Source organism: Perca fluviatilis, chromosome 12 (assembly GCF_010015445.1).
Source record: "Perca fluviatilis chromosome 12, GENO_Pfluv_1.0, whole genome shotgun sequence".
NCBI classification, from domain to species: domain Eukaryota; kingdom Metazoa; phylum Chordata; class Actinopteri; order Perciformes; family Percidae; genus Perca; species Perca fluviatilis.
The window spans coordinates 22,473,342-22,491,169 of NC_053123.1; the positions used below are offsets into that span (position 1 = coordinate 22,473,342).

The window sequence follows — 17,828 nt, forward strand, 5'->3', positions numbered from 1 at the left end:
CTACAGCTCCTCACCTTTCCAGTGATGCCCCATGTGTTGTAGGATGTATTTTGTGAGAATATAGTGAGAGGCCAAAGAGATCATGAGCTGACCTTGTCGTCTCTGCCTGTCTGGGTTACGGGAAGCCATCTGGTCTTTTAAAATGATAAGACATATGAAGGGAGTGCAGGACACAGCACTACCCGGGGAAATGATTAGAACTGAGAGAGGCCTCCTCGTGATCAGGAGAGAAACAGACAACAATAGAAGCTGTGTGTGCTCAAGTAAGATTCAAGTCATGGAGTGACCTCGGCTCTCACCGCTCTGTGTCTGCAGAAAGATAAGGCTTGCACATTATGAACACACCGTAAAACATTGTTGAAACAGAGTATACAATTTGAGACACCTGTCTGGTTAACAATAACAGAACTGTCTTCTTGCGGGTCATCCTTTAACAATTTTCATGAGAAAGCCGGACCTGGACTACAACCAACTGATAAGCGAAGACACACACCATGGAGAAGGCAGAGCCTGAGATGAATAAAAGCTAGGGTTTTTAGGCTAGTCGGGACCAGTTCCTGAGGAGACTCTGTCTGTTGGTAGGGCGAGGGAGATAGTCTTGAAGGAGAACTGCGTCCGTATGCATATGTATTTATTTTGCAATATCATTCACTAAAGCTTTGATATAACTTATCTGAGCGAATCCTGTGTCTTGATTTGATTCTGGTCTACCATTGAACAAACACTTAGTGACCACAAATTGGAGTCAGACAGTATCTGGCCATTTTGGGCCAGACCAGAACCGCTCAACGATAATTTATTAATCCTTCAATGTCCAAATCTACTGTGGAATTATGGAGAAAATCCAGCTCAGAAATCAACATTTTGACAAATCTATTGCAACAATTGTTCATAGACGTATATTAGAGAGAGTTTTACCAACTAGGGAATCAAATGTTCTGAGCTATCCTGTTATGTGATCGGTTCCGAGGTGGTCACGTGTTTCGTGGACTCCATGTTGGATACCAACATTCATCTGATTCCCATTGACATAGTGTAGGGAATAGTGTAGAAATTTAATAAATAATTTTAAAAATGAAATAAATCCCTGAACTGATGTGCGTTTGGCTGCAATGAAAGACAGGGAAGCGGCGAAAAATATAGGAGCTGAAGGTGAAAAGAGCAAACTGGAAGCCAAGTGACTACTCATTTTGGTGTGAGGTAAATGTCAATTTCTCTCTTCGACTTATGATTGTTGCGGTTATGGACATTTCGGTTGCCTGTTTATAAATTTCTGTTGCTGTTTGCTGTCTTGCATATTTATTCTGTATATTTCTGTTCCGTTGTGTGAATATATTATCCTGTTGTGTTTATTGTATCCTGTGGTCTGTGTATATTGTTGTGTATAGTTCTGTTCCCTGTTTTGTATTATGTTCCGTTTCCTGTTTGATTTTGATAGTCTGTTTTCTGTCTTGTCATGTCTAGTTTTACTTCCTGTGTTTTCCCGCCTGTGTGATTGTCTGATTTGCTCCACCTGTTCCCCAGCCCTGGTGTCACCTGTTTTGTGTTTCCTCGTTACCTAGTTTATTTAGCCCCTGTGTTTCCTTTGTCTGTTGTCAGATCGTTGTGTTGCCGTCTGGTCAGTTTGTGTTGATACCCTGTCTGCTTGTTCCTGTCAGTGTGTCTCAGCCATGTGCCTTTGTTGGACTCTTCCCTGCGTTCTTTTGTTCTTGTGAGTTTTTCCTTGTGAAATTTTCACTGTTTTTCCAGTCTCTGTGCTGCCACCTTTTGTTACCATTAAACCTTCGAGCTCAAATCTTCTGCCTTCCTGCCTGTCCTTTCTCTGCATTTGGGTCCTATTATCCCCCGCCAATGTAACAATAACAAATTACATAGGACAAATATAGTAATACCATCGTTAATGTGTACCATGCTGTCAAAAAAGTTCTAACACAGCTTTAGAAATGAATGAAGTTTGAAGTTAGCCATGCCTTATGCTAGTGTTAGCTTTTTCGCTAGCACTCCATGTACCTAAATGTTTAGAACTGCTTGTGATCTTGCCATAGTCATGACTTGAATTTAAGCTAGTCTGACTTCAATTGTCATCTATAACTTAGTGTAATATACTGTGACCACGCAGGCATGTCATTTAGATCCCCAAATATTAATGCATAACTTTGCCTCAGTTACTAAGTAATTATTGCTAGTGTGATAACGTTTATGGTCCTGTCCTACAGCGATTTTACACCTGACCAAAACACACTTTTTACCTGTATGCTGTTGGTCGCATTAGCATTGTCTTATCGTGTATTTTGTCAAAAGATTGAGTAACTTTGTTAAGAGTTCAGTTGCTAGTCATGTTTTTGGAAGTACAGAAATCGTGTTTGTAGTGCAAGTAAGTTACTGAATGCCCTTCTGTATTTGGCCTGTCTTGCTTCGCTGATGTGGTCACTCACTACAATGGGCATTTTTTTAGAGGCCCATTTATGATATAGAAGGTAAATATACACTGGAATATTTCTGTAAGGGCCTTTTACATATTGACAAACGTTGATAATAACATGTACAGTATATGCCTGTTTATGGTGAAAATATTTCAAGATAGCATATTCGCTCCATAGGGTTACACTGTAAAATCATCTGACGATGGTATCTAATATGGCGCCGATGATTTGAGTGGGCCAAACTCTCTCTAATATACGGCTCTGCAATTGTTGAGTTTGATTGAATTCCCGTTGAATGTGTCATGATTCACATACTACAGCTCCTTACCTTTCCGATGACAAACATGTCCATATCTACTGTGGAATTTTTGAGGAAATCAAGCTCAAAAATCAACATTTTGACAATTCTTTAAGATTATTTTTTTGGGCTTTTCCGCCTTTAATTTGACAGGACAGCTAGGTGAGAAAGGGGAGAGGACCTCTGCATCGAGGCTGAGTCCATGAAAAGCGCTATATAAATTCAATTTATTATTATTATTATTATTAAAAATCTCTCAGTATATGGGCGCCTGCTCTACCCACTGAGCCAACATGGCCACAACATTTTGACAATTCTATTGCAACAATTGCGGATTTTGCACTGCCCCCTAATGGCCAAATATAGTTTCCTGTTGAATGTGTCACCTGATTCATTAGGGATATCTTCAGTGCATGATGTAGGGGGTGGATTGTCCTAATGTGGGTCACTGCCTGATATGCCCCACCTAAGCAAATGTACTGGCTTAACATGATCTGGTATGGGCCTTTTCTAGCCCCCCCCCCCCACCATCAAATGGCCTACCATCAAATGCTTGACCTCTTTAGAAAGCAGAGACCCTGTATTTTCTTAGGAAACCTTAGTTGTGTTTCTCAAGTGACTTAGAGGGCTGTAATGTGATCAGTTCAAAGATGTTTGTAACCCGTTAGAAATAATAAACAATATTCTAGCCTCTGTAACTCTGTGCTAGTACATCACACATTCATTTAGAATGTTTCCTAATAAAAACAGGGTCTCAGCTTTCGAAAGAGGTCAAGCATTTGATGGTAGGCCAAAATAGGTGGAACAGTGCAATGTAAGTGGGGGGAAAGTCTAGAAAAGGCCCATACCAGATCATGTTAAGCCAGTACATTTGCTTAAGGTGCCGCATATCAGGCAGTGACCCACATTAGGACAATCCACCCCCTACATCATGCGGTGAAGCTATCCCTAATGAATTAGGTGACACATTCAACGGGAATCGATATTTGGCCATTAGGGGGCAGTGCAAAATCAGGAATTTTTGCAATAGAATTGTCAAAATCTACATTTTTGAGCTGGATTTTCTCCAAAATTCCACAGTAGATATGGACATGTTGGGCATCATTGGAAAGTTGAGGAGCTGTAGTATATAAATCAGGTGACACATTCAATGGAAAACCATATTTTGGCTCCTAGTGGGCAGTGCAAATTCAGGAATTGTTGGAATAAAATGGTCAAAATCTAGATTTTTGGGTTAAATCTTTTCTCCAAAATTCCACAGTAGATATGGACATGTTGCACATCATTGGAAAGGCTGTGATGTGTAGCATGTAAATCAGGTTACACATTCAACGGGATACCATATTTGGCTCCTAGGGGGCAGTGGAAATTCAGGAATTACAAAAATAACATTGAATATTGATATTTGAGCTGAATTACCTCAACATCTCCACAGTAGATATGCACATGTGGGCCATCACCGGACAGGATGGGAGCTGTAGTTTGTGAATCAGGTGAAATATGTAACAGGAAACAATTTTTGGCCTCTAATATTTGAGATTTATAAGATTTGGATTATCACATATTATACAGTAGATCAGGACATATGGGCCATCAATGGGAGAATCAGGTGAGTCATTTTACAGGAAACCATATGACACCCTATGGGCAAGGTCAAGTCTGGAATTTCAGCTATTCTATAAAACAAATTCTGGATATTTTACAAAATTCTAAATTTTTATATTTGTTGTTAGCTGGGTTTTTAATCTAAAACTGTACTGTGGATGTTTGCAAAGGGGTGTCATTTTCAAGTTTTATGGTCTACATTTTTTTGTCAGTGTTGGTCATGGATTGAAAGTTTTGACAGTTGGATGTTTGTTGAGAGAACTTTTCTGATGTGAGGTAGTACAATGTAAATAATGATGTAAAGGGAAAAAAAGATTACACTTACACCTCACAGTGTGGTAGGCTACAGGCCCTGAGAATTTGTGACTTTTTAAAATGAAAGTTACTCTGATCTGCAGAGCTGTCATTTAAATAAACAAAATATGAATATATGAAGAAATGAATTTGCACTGATCTGCAGAATGGCTCGATGTTGCGATAAACACTGCCACCCAATGGCTGAAACAGGCATTTTTTAAGATGTAATCGAGCCATTCTGCAGATGGAGGCGAATGCGGAGCCAACTTCAGCATCGTGGTTTACGACTAAGATTTGTTTTTTACACCCTTTTTGCATGGCATGCTTTTAAATCAATCAACATACCTACTACATAAATGCATATTGGATAAATGTACAATTAGAGAATGTGTTAGTCATAGCAGGAAAGGCACAGATGTAATTAACATTAATGATGGATTAATTCCATTAAAGTGTTCCTAATCCCTGCTATATTTAGTTACAGCTGTGCCTTTTCTAGTATGACAAGTCAAAATGTCATGAGAAATGTTTTTTCATTTCTTGATCATTAGCCTAATAACAATTATTTAATGCAAATATGCAAACATCACCCCTGTAGCAACTTTCTGTATTATTCATTTATTGATACAACAGCAGAAACATCAGGCCTGCTCAGCCCCTGGAGGGAGGTTGGTGAGTTAGCCTTCAAACACTGCAGTACATAAATACAGGCCTTTCTTACCAAGAACATGTTGACTAACCAAATAAAGGTAATAACATAAACGGCTCTCTTACAATCAGGTGCCTATGATACTGTGTGTAGCTCATCAGGAAACCTTAATGTAAAAGAGAAATTGTTATTGGTCGCACCTGTTTTTTTCCTATGGTAAGTCAAAATGTCTGCCATGAAATAGGTGTGAATGTGTCATTGGGACCTGGACATTGGCCACTGAGTACAACATGGACACTGGAAAACAGTGGAAACATTTTCTTTGTATTGTAGTCAATAAGGGTGTGTTTGTAAAATTTTTGTTTTGACAAAATTAATGTTGACCAATTCAATGTAGATGGTTCTGTAGGCTATATAGGCCTACATGAAATCATCCAGGATAATGTATTTTTGTCTTGTGATGCAAAAATACAAAGATAACAAATTATATTTTTCCGTTGTGGGGACCAAATCCCGGTGTCCAGCAAAATGTTTAACATCAGGAGCCACATTTCTGCACAGCTGTCTCCGAGGACGTCCCTGGGCCTGCTGCTCCACTGACACCTTCATCAGGGTTAGGTCTCAGTGCAGCCGCTGGGGCGTTTCCTATCGACTCATGTCCCGCTCTCTTTTCGGCTAAGTAGAAAAGAGAAACCCATGTGATGCAGTGACATGTACATAATAACATACCATTATAACAGTTATCTGTGTATTCTTCAGATTTTTCATACAGGGTTTATTCTTTTCAGCTAGTCTTTAAACTCTTCCCAAGTTCTTTCTGTCATTGTCTTACCAATAGCACTACATGGTGTTATGATGGGCTTTTCCAGTTGCTCTCCTGCAGCAATGGAAGCCTGAATCCTCCTAACCACGTAGATACTAGCTGGAATGTGGAAAAAAAGATAAACTGTAAATAAGATACTAGCATATATGCCTTACAGAATCATTATGAACACGTTTTTCACATTACCTGTCTTCACATAGGCCTACTGTATATTCAGAGGTGAAGGAAGTACTCAGTTCATATAAAAGTAGCAATACCACATGTAGAATTACATAAAGTCATGCATTCAAAATTTTACCTACAAGAGTAGGTAATGAGTAGTTGATGCATTTATGTGTGTAGCCTATCACTTTAAAGACGCAGCTGGTAAGATGGAGTTAATTTTAAGGATGGAAAGTAAAAAGTAGCCTAAGGTTTTAGAATAAATTAGTGCTGTAAAAAAGCAGGCTACGATAGACTATTTCCCTCTGAAATTAAGTGAGGTATAGCATCAAATAAAATTACTCAAATAGAGTAAGCCTACGGGTGCCTCAAAAATGGACCTTTGGTAAATATACTTCGTTACTTTCCACCACTACTTATATTTGCATCTGTTCACATGACAAAGCCCGTAAACATACTAGGAAAACAAAGCGATAGGACACAATGTATTCAGGACGGAATACAATGTAACCGGTATCTCCTCGTCGTGGGCGCGGTCAACTAAGGTTTTAATACACAATAAAAACGATAAACAAATCCTACCTTTTATTAGCAGTCAGACCATGGTTGTTTGTTTCCTGTTTATCTAAATCTATAGGTCAGATAACCTCGTCCGTTTAAGCAACAGCACATTACATACTGCGGATAATACGAGGGGCGGGACTTAAAACCCCGACTTGCATTCTGATTGGCTGAGCTGTTACACAATATACCATGTTGTGATGGACATGAGTTTTATCCATAGAAAAGATTATTGAGATTAAAATTATTGGTAACACTTTATTCAACAGGTCCGTCATTTCCTAATAATTTCCCATTAAGTCTGCTATAAATCTATGTACTTTGGTACTAGTAAAAGAATCGTGTTTTAACAGTCTTTAACAGTGTAACAATGTGAATATATGAGTAAGAAAAAGGAATTAAAATAAAATAAGAAAATCAAGTTAAACAAATAAAGGGATTTAAAAAATGAGTGGAAAAAAAGACTGCAATCTAGGAGAGGACTCTAAATGGACATCAGGGATAGTCAGGGGACTCCACGTTAATATACCACAGTCAGATCAGTGTCTTATACATTTTATAGCTTTTTGTTTTCTGAATTATTGTAAAAAAGAAAAAGGGGGAATGTTAGTGCAGCAGTGGAAGAAGTACTCAGACCCTTTACTTAAAATACCACAATTTAAAAATGACTCCATTACAAGTAAAAGTCCTGCATTAAAAATCCTACTTAAGTAAAAGTACAGAAGTATTATCAATGTTTATCGGTGTTTTTTGCCCCCAACGGTGCCTTCCAGGCAGCGCTGGAAGGCACTGGTTATGGTTAGGGTTAGGTGCCTTGAAGGCAGTGATCGCAGCACTGCCGGGAAGGAGCAATTGGGGGCAAAAAACACCATCGAGCATTATCAAAACATACTGTACTCAAAGTATAAAAAATACTTGGTTTTGCAGAATAATGCCTTTTACTGTTGTAGCTGGTTGAGGAGGAGCTAGTTTTAACTATTACTACCTACATTTATATAAAGTTTTTTAGTTTACGGCAGTGGTTCCAATCTAGGGGGCGGGCCCCTCCAAAAGGTTACAAGATTAATCCAAGGGGTCAGGAGATGATGGGTAATAGGTGGAAAAAAAACAAAGCTTTTTTGTGAAACATTAAATAATTTTGCATCAAAGCATTTGAGTTTGGAGGGCAAATGTCTCTTAGACCCTGTTTACACGTACATGGTTATTTTTACAAACGGAGACATTTCCCTTCATTTGTGCCCTTCGTTTACACGCAAACGGAGAATTCGCCTCTGAAACAGAGTCTTTCTAAAAACTCCGGCCAGAGTGGAGATTTTTTAAATCTTCGTTTGCGTTTGCATGTAAACTGAACAGGTTTAGGCAGCCGAGAGCGAGAAAGAGGAAGTGATTCGTTGCCGTTGTTGCTATTTTCGGGATTCTCATTGGCTAACATGGGCTTGAGCTTCTCGTTTACACTGCCACCTACAGGTTTGGCGTGCTCTTGACTGCATTGCCGGCATATATACACTGGTACGTGTAAACAAACACTTTTCTGAAAACTGACAGCTGTGCACAATGTTATTTTTGAAAATGGAGAGGTTGAAATGTCCGTTTATGAAAATAGCCGGCCACGTGTGAACGTTGCATTAGGTGGAACTGCTTCTAAAACACATCTAACTACACTTGTAAAGGTTTACAAGCAAAAACAAAGGTTGTGAAAAAAGGTTAAAAGTTATTTTTGAAACAGTACAAATAGGATTTTTTTCCAAAACCAAGCTAATGCTCCAATTAATGAAATTTAACACTGCTACTTTAAGTGAGCACAATTCAGAGTGCTCCATGTAATCATTTATTGTCAGGCATTTTATTGCAATTTACAGAGCTTCATTTATCCTTGTCCATTCCTAACAACCCAACAGAATGATCACATATTCATGTAATCCAATATGTATTTACCATTTGGAATAGAAAGCAGGGTGAAACCTACCTGGAATAAACACTGCACAAATCTTTTTCACAATTAAGAGTACAGCCATTTCTTACACAGTTGCATTTCAATATATACACACATATTTCATTTAACTTAAAACGGTTTCACACAGCAAGACAAGCACAACAATTTCACACAGGAACCAGACTCCTTTCATATTATTACAATAGCTCTTTACCATAAAAAATACAGTTATATAGTTTCAATCACCAGGGGAAACAAATGAAACTTAAGTTAGTGAGAAATTAACATCGTAAGGAATGATGTAAGCTGAGGTTGACGGGAGGGAGTCAGAATTTTTTCAGTGGAAGATATATTTACGTAGGCAAGTTTAAGAACTACTACTGTAATGTTGATGTTTTTTGTCCATTATCCTGCCAGCACTGTAAACAAGAGGCGACTCAGTATTACACCCTTCCTCCCATCAAGCCTTTTTCACTAAACAACACCTCACACAAAACACAAACATTCACTAGAGGGATCTAAGAGGACAGCTGGAGTGTTGATGGTCAGGACTTAGTCCATCCTGATCTTCTGGTTAGTCATCCTGTAGATGATGCTGTCATATCCTGGGTCCATGTTCCACAGGTTGTAACCGACGACAATGACGGCAAGGGCCAGAGCGATCATCAGCCACAGCACAATGTTGAAGACCACAGCATAGTGGAAGTTGTACTTGTAGGCCAGGTTGTAAGGGCTGCCAGGGTTACTCTGTAAAATGAAAAATCCAGAAAGGCATATGCATAGGGTAATAAATGTCAAGGAGGGCAACATCTAATAAGATCCATTCACAAAACTATTACAGCTTTTTTACAATCACTTTGCTTCTAATTTCATTACCTTGATGTCATTTTTCAAAACTCTAAGACACAAAACTCAAAATGGTCATCACTTGTAACACAGGCTGTCCAATGTTCAAAACATTGCATTGTGCATTCATATCTTTAAAGAAATCTTGCACAATCATTGGTTAAAAAAAAAAAAAAAAACTGATTGTGAAATACCATTGAAACGTTACTTTAGATCACCCACACACAAGCTACACATAGTTTCACTGTGTCATTGTTCGTACAATCATTAAATATTGTAGTACAAAATAGGTGATACATGCAAGTAAATACATCCCTGTAAAAGTACTGCAGTAGTAGAGAGAATATTACAGACCAATGTGGTAGGAGTGTGTGTGTGTGTGAATGAGAAGGTGTGATCAAACTTTTGGCCTGAATGAACACGAACACGCACACGCACACACACAAATAAAACATATATAAATTATATATCTCAATCATCCGTAACAAGTTGGCAGAATTGGACAAGCAATTACAACGGCCTGCATCCATACAGTGCAGTACTGTCAATACTGTAAATAGTCTGAAAGGTGGTACATGGGACCATAGAAACAGTGTCTGATAAACAGTAGTATATTACAGTAAAGGTGGTACATGGGACCATGGAAACAGTGTCTCATAAACAGTAGTACATTACAGTAAAGAATGATGAAATATTACATCCATAGATAATAGAGTCTAATTGGTTCATGCTCCACGCTAACTGGTGACAATGAATCTCGTTATCTTGAAACATTCATGATCTAAACATGGAATATTGTTTGTCTGTTTCCATACAAGTATGTATTAAGAGTAATGCAACAGTTACTTATTATTTTGATCAGTTGTATCAATTGATAGTTCAATAATTGTGATGAAATGAATAGACAATCATCTGAAATGTAATGTGTGAATTGCCTTTTGAAATAGAAGTACTCTGATGTTAAGTTGTGTCATATTGAACAGATGATCTTTGTTAAATGAACAAATGATATTAGGTTTATGTGTATTGTATCCAAGCAATTGAAAAAAGTGTTAGAGTTTTGAAAAATGTGCATTTTGATCATTGGTTGTGAGTTTTGTGTCTAGAGTTTTGAAAAATGACATCAAGGTTCTGAAATTAGTGCCAAAGTGATTGTAAATACTGTAGGACTCACCCGCCGCCCACCAACTCACCCCTGTTCCCCTTACCCCTTTTAACTAGAGTGGCTGATCAAAGCATTCTTTGGTTCCAGAGCTAAGTCATAAAAACTAAGAAGCATGGATTGAAACTGGGACCATACTTTCCACAAGGGGTTAATGGCAGTCCTACCGTAAATATAAACGACTTGGGTTTTGATTTTTGGTTCAGTGTCAGATTTCACCCGTTGATAACACCACCACAACTCAAGACACATGCATTGTACTTGATCAGGCCATATTGTAGTTTAAATTATGCTTTTCAGAGTAGGAGACTACAGTTGTGCAATAAACTCCTTTTGCAGCAGACATTTTGACTTGTCATAGCAGGAAAAGTACAAGTCAAACAATTTTTTTTTAAACAATGGCTCTGTTCCTTCAAGTGTCCTTATAAGGCATGACAGTGAGCCAGCATATACAATACCAGGGCCGTGAAACTAGCTCACCTCTGCTTTTACTGCTATGACATGTCTGCCGAGGGAATTCCTTTTACTAAAGCGTTATACACCAAAGGGGTGCCCGGCCCTCATCTTACAAGACACTACTTCCAATTACATACAGAGGCAAGAGAAAGAGAACATAACATGGTGTAATACAACAGTCCTGAAATAAACCTTGTCTTAAGGTGATAATGTTCAGTTTATGTTGAATCTGTTGTAGAGAGGTGTTGATTGAACATCCTTTAGCAGGCTGTAATTTGTGGTGCTGTTGAAATCCATCCGGTCCTTGTACACAGAGTCTGAAATTTCCGTATGCGTTTTTTCATATCTGTCTTACTAAAAATTTGTCACGCACAGAAACCTTGCACACTGAGTCCGATGTGTTTTAATTAAATCTGTTGAACAAATTCGCAAAAAAACAAAACAAAATGTGACGCTGCTGTCGCTCTGCCTCTCTCCTTCTCCCTCATTCCATCCCTTGCTTCACTCCGTTGACAGTAACGTTACCTCGCTGGCTGTCTTCTCTGTCCTCTCTATCTGCGTTTTGTTGCGTTTGGCACCCCAGCTACCTGAAAGCGTTGCGCTGCACTCTCTCTCTGTTCTCTCTGTCTCCATCACCACACTGTTGCTCTCCTTTTTCTGTCTGTGTTCTGATATTCCCCTCTTCCATTCTCCCCATCATAAGCCTACTGGATATTACCATCTGATCTGTTGACAGGAGACTATCTGAGTTATGAAATGATACTTTGCACTCTGCAAGCGTCTTTCTGTGGTGCATTTCTGGATAGGGTCATCTTGTCTTTGTCAAAACACTTTTTTTCTTTTCTTTTTTTTTTTTTTTAAAATGACTGACGAACTTTTCGGAGGCAGTGTGTAAACATGATTAACACAGCGTGAGGTCGTATTTATTTTTTAACGTCCAAAAATTTCGGACTGTGCAAGGACCATAAGAGTTGTTTCTAATATTCAGCTAACTTATTTATAATGCGTTACAAATCATAACTAAGGGGCGGCCTCTAGCTCACACAGTAAGAGCATGCGCCCCATGTAGGCTGGGTTCGAATCAGACCTGCGGCCCTTTGCTGCATGTCATCCCCTCTCTCTCCCCCTTCCTGTCTATCCACTGTCACTATCGAATAAAGGGAAAAGCCCCAAAAAATGATCTTCAAAAAAATAAAAAATAAATCATAACACGCCTGAATGAGTGTATATTTTTTCTGTTGTCATTCAATGAAGTTCAGCAAGACTTACAATCTGTTTGGATTCCAGGATCGAACGGGACTTCCTGGTCAAAGGAGCCTCAAAGGTCTTAACTGTAACAACCTCCACCACAGCGCTGTTGCCATAGAGACCATACACATCCTCTCCAAACTACAATAAAAAAGACACAAGTGTTAATTATATACAGAAGTTAAATAAAAAAAATAAAAAAAATGATAAGATTCTGTAAATAAGGCCTATAAAAGACCTTCTCCTTACTTTTTGCAGAACAGAGGCGAGAATGGCAGTGGCATCACGGTACTGAGGAGAGTCTTGGCCATAGAGCCTGCTGAGCTCCTCTAGACCAGACAACTCCAAGGAGTACAGGTCAGGAGAGTGGTCCTTCGCCAAATGTCTATGTCTCTGCAGCTACAAGAAGGGAAGAAGACAAAGACACTGCAGCCACAATGCATGAACTTTTTGTCATTTTCAGCCTGATTTCAGCAAACCCTGACGACTTACCAGAGCTGTGATATCATGCAGCACTTGGACCTCAGACAGGAAGAGCAAATCAGCCTAGAAAGCAGAAACAGCAAAGAGGTAAGAAAGGTAAAACAGACTTGCAGTGGGCTACTTGTTAGGATGGGGAAAAAAAAGAAAGAAAAAATCAATACAGCATAGTATCGTAATATTTTTCGTGGCAATACTGTATAGATACACAGACGCCAAGTATCAATCTATTATTATATATGTCTTGGTGAGTTCGTCTGCTTGACAATCTCATTTTGTAGCAATAAAATTGAAGTGAGATGAACAAACAGAAATGTATCTTTTTAGATAAAACAGATGTTGACAAAGTTTCCTTTTGGGAACATAATTTGAAATTGAGAAAAATTTGAAGTTGAAAAAAAAAAAAAGGTAATAAATTGCGATATATCGCAGGATATTGCAATATGTTTAAAATCGCAATAATATCGTAACGTGACATAAATATCGTGATTATATCGTATCGTGAGACCTCTGGGGATTCCCACTGCTAGCTACTTGATACATTTCAAGGACTCAAGTTGACTAAAACAATCAGGTAAATCTGGTCACTTTATTTCCAGAACGCCCAGGAATCCTAGGTATGATGGTGCAATATATTTTATTAAGTATACTAGCAACATATGGTGCATACTGTGTGCTAACTGCACTAGAAAATGCATTTTAACACCCTATGTAGCAGATAGAGGGATAGTTTGTCTTTGAAAAGTATATAAAAAAGAAAAGAAAATGGTGGTTGTGTCTAAAAAGCCAGTAAAGCCTTGTGTGGGTACGATTTTGCTGTTTGAAACTGACCTCTGCATTTCTGCTGAGGGAGTTGAGCGGCAGGGACTGCAGCACAGAGCCATCCTGGGACAGACGGGCACGGATCTGCTGCAAGGTGACTGGTAGGTCCTCAAATACAGCATTGGCCTTGCCGAGCATATACAACCTCTGAGAGAGACAACAAACAGATTTTCTTTTTTTAAACAACCAGATGAGCCTCTTAAGAGTGATGTCACAGATGGTGAGTAAATGCAGTATATTTGCATTACCTCTTCACTGGGAGCCAGCTGCAGCACTACAGGGGTGTCCTCAGCAAATAGAGAGTGTACTGTCTCTGCAACACTATCCAAGTTGAAGGGTACCGGCTGCAAGGAAGAACAAGATCCAATGACTAACTAAGCCAAATTACATTGCATACTTCAGTAATATATTCTATTTGATGTACAAAACATCATTATAATGCCACAGTGCAGTCTAACTCACATTATCCAAGGGGTAGGAGGCCACACTCTGAGGCAGGGCCAGGCTATCAACTCCTCTCACCACCACCAGTACGTTAGCCCGGGGACGCTGGAACAATGGACCAGCCTGAAGGCCTGGCCAGGACAGATCCTGTACAAATGAACACACGTTGTAAAGGCTAGGCCAGCATAACGATAAGCTTACACCTGTTATAACTATTGATTTTGGCCACCTTAAGCAAGTTTGACTGACATATCATCATCTTTTAAGTTGATATGGTGAACTTGTTAGCAAACGGTTGCTTTTTTTACAGTTACGGAAAAACATTATCATTCATTTGGAGTTGTTTCTGGCTACCTGGCAAATGTAAGTCCACCATTAACTCTATTTTAGCTTGGTTTTTGGTCTCCATTAACTCCTGAATGAAATATCTGTCTCTTTAGCTGCTCTAAATGCTCCACTATGTTCACCAGCTAGTTGCTAACTGTGTAGGTCTACCATTTGGTGCTGAGCAAGTAGTGTACAGTGGGCTTTTTAGAACTCTTTAGCTATAAAAAAAATAAAAATAAAAAACAGATGCCATGAGAGTGAACCATAACTGTTAAGTTGCGGGTCAGAGAGCTAAACAACAAGCTTAAAAAGGTATTTTAAACCTCGGTAAAGCCGAGGGGAGCTGCATATTTGCAGAATGTACTAAAATTGTTAAGCATTCAATAAATAAAGAAGCACCTCTTGAACAGAAAAGCCCATGGTTAAAGCCACCAGGTCAGGGATCTTCTCTCCAGAGACAGGCCAGTCTCCTTTCTGGAAGGAAACAAACTCTGGAGACTGCAGCACCGTTAAACTGTCTCCATGTACACCTGTGACAAAAATTTAAACTGTCAATCCCAGTAAAACATGTGGAAAATTAAGAATTAACTAACAGTACAAATACTTCACAACCTAACAGACTTGCAAAAATATTGCAAGTTCACAATTTCTCAGTGTAAAATAGTGCCCTCAAAAATTGCTTTCAATCCCACTTGCAGTGCTTTACCATTGACAGATGTGAATATTACAGCACTTCACCTGCCATCGATGGTGCAATATGATAATGACCCAAAAAGTGTCCAAAACCTCTGTGTCCTCCTCACCATAGAGTGAACTATTGATTATTATGTAGGGAATAATGAATGACTGAAAGAGGAGGTGAACACAGCGTTGCTTTTGTGGAAACTTTACTTTGTTAATATCTATTATTTTCCCAGAACTGTGGCTATTCAAGGATTAATGTAATAATAATAATAATAATAATAATAATAATTTATAATTTATTAATCCTGCAAGGGAAATTACAATGTTTTCACTCTGTTGTTGTTGTTGTTGTTGTTGTTGTTGTTGTTATTATTATTATTATTATTATACATATTAAACACAGGCCTGAATTACACACACATGCACTAATGGAGAGATGTCAGAGTAAGGGGGCTGTCCATGGCGCCCCGAGCAGTTGTGGGTTCGGTGCCTTGCTCAAGAGCACATTGGCAGTGCCCAGGAGGTGAACTAGCACCTCTCCAGCTACCAGAGAGATATCCGTTAATTATAATGGCATGGCCTGGGTATTGTTCCATATTTTATTAGTCATTTTTCTAATAATGTTTATGTTTCTTGACTTTTGCAGTATTGCTTTTTATTTTACATTCTCTTACTTTGTTTATTGTTATGCACCAGAACACCAAGACCAATTCCTTGTATGTAAAAACCTGCTTGGCAATAACCCTGATTCTGATAATGCTCTTCCCCTTTATCCTCTCCCCTGGGAGCTGCATCCAGTTTCTATCTGCTGTTTTGCAATAATAGAAGTGGGCCCTCTTAAATGAGAAGTTATCACTTATGTCAGTGTAGTGTTATGAATGATATGTTAATTTTACATTACAGCAAGCACCAGTCACAGTCTGACTGGATTTTACGGGCCAGACTAGAGAAAACACTAACTTTACAGCGACGTAAATTGAGGCATAAACTCGTGACATAGAGCTGATGACTGTTAAAGAGGAACTACCAGTTTACAGCCTCTCACATGACAGCACAGGCTGTCGTTAATTAGTAACCACTAACCAGTACCGAGGTAGCTAATAAATGTACATTTTCTTTTATGTTTTACATGACCACTAACAATTTGTTAACAGTTCCAGCAAGAAAGTAACATTACATATTCTCATCTTTACTGCTAGCGTTCACAGTTTGCCTTAGGATTGCGAAGGTATTGGGAAGGCATGACCCGCTCTATTCTCGTTCTGATTTGCTGGGACTCGTTCCCTGCTCTAGATGGGTTGGTTATGTTTAGGCAAGAGAAGTGGGATTGGTTAGGATAAGCCAATCAGAAGCAGAGTAGGGCGGGACATGCCTTCGCCATCCTGGGAAAAGCAGTTTGCTAATGCGTTAAGTGTTAGCAACAAGCTAACCGTATTATCTTCAGCTTTTAACGGCTTGTTGAAAGCTCAAGCCGAACCAATGGTCCAATACTACAAGTATAGTAATATTATCTCACACATTCCCAATCATTTACGTAAGGCAGTATTATAACGTTACCTAGCATAAGGTTTTATCAGCAAGCGGCGATGCTAACGATGTTCCAAGCTAGGTTGTAATTTGCAAACAGAGTGGATAACGTTACATGATGTTATATTTCTGTGAGAAAAAAAAACATCCCAAACCGTGAATCATTACCACCCATCGTCGTACATTTCTTACCGGTTGTGACAAGGAAGCAGAGGGAAAACGCCACGGAGAAAACAGTCTCCATCCTTCGCCAGCTTGTCAGCGACATCTTTCTCCTTGGTGCAGCAGAAATCAGCTGACCTGATGTCACAATACCACAAAGGACGATGGGAGAATATTTTTCACAACTCACAACCTTATATATATGTAAATGCTCACAACACAGTACCACCCAAAATTGTGCCACCCACAGATAAGCGTCTTGGTACAGATTCTGTATAAAAAAAAATTTAGTCTTTGACAGTACTAATACGTACTGTGGATAATACTAAATATACTAAATACTACACAAAAATATTAAGCTTTTGAAAACTATACAACTTTTTTCCTCAACTCCTCTGACTGAATATGATTGTATTTGTGTACAGTATGTACTCCTGTTGTTTTATTAATTTGTATGTAATTTGTCCTTAGAATTCTCACTTTATGTTCATCATATATTTTTGTATACATTATTTTTGATCTATGTGTGCTAATGTTGTTTACCAGTATCTTTGTAGCCTATATTGCATTTTGTCAATAAAATAAAAATGGATAGTACTACATATCCAGGTGTACTATCATTTTCTTTATGTTTCTGTGTAACTTAGTAGTTAAGTGCATTAACATTCTTTATCAGAATCTTTAACTCAAATATTTTTTAATTTACCATCCTTATCAGACAAAATAAGCTTATTTTTATGGCAAAAATACAACATCCAAGCCAAAAAGAAATGTATGAGATAGAAAAGACCTGTGACTTATCAATAGACATACAAATGAACTATAACCACAAGATAAGATAAATACTGTACTGTAAGACCACCACCCTTGCTATGGTATTGTGCAGGGTTCTCAAATTTATATTTGTATTCCTCTGATA

The 17,828-nt window shown here is 38.6% G+C and overlaps 1 protein-coding gene and 1 long non-coding RNA gene across 2 annotated transcripts; both read right to left on the reverse strand.

The window, feature by feature from the left end:
- Positions 1 to 5,221: 5,221 nt before the first annotated feature.
- LOC120569264 lies at positions 5,222 to 6,974 on the reverse strand. Its single transcript, XR_005640853.1, has 3 exons — positions 6,840 to 6,974; positions 6,105 to 6,194; positions 5,222 to 5,947 (listed from the first exon to the last, which is right to left on the reverse strand). It is a non-coding gene; the product is annotated as an uncharacterized LOC120569264 (long non-coding RNA).
- A 1,634-nt stretch (positions 6,975 to 8,608) lies between these two features.
- On the reverse strand, positions 8,609 to 17,073 carry atp6ap2 (ATPase H+ transporting accessory protein 2). The gene is made up of 9 exons (XM_039817078.1): positions 16,940 to 17,073; positions 14,936 to 15,066; positions 14,228 to 14,356; positions 14,014 to 14,109; positions 13,775 to 13,912; positions 12,956 to 13,009; positions 12,713 to 12,862; positions 12,485 to 12,604; positions 8,609 to 9,498 (listed from the first exon to the last, which is right to left on the reverse strand). The coding sequence occupies exons 1-9, from the start codon at positions 17,013 to 17,015 to the stop codon at positions 9,304 to 9,306; spliced, it is 1,089 nt and encodes a 362-aa protein (XP_039673012.1). The 5' UTR covers positions 17,016 to 17,073; the 3' UTR covers positions 8,609 to 9,303.
- Positions 17,074 to 17,828: the final 755 nt, after the last annotated feature.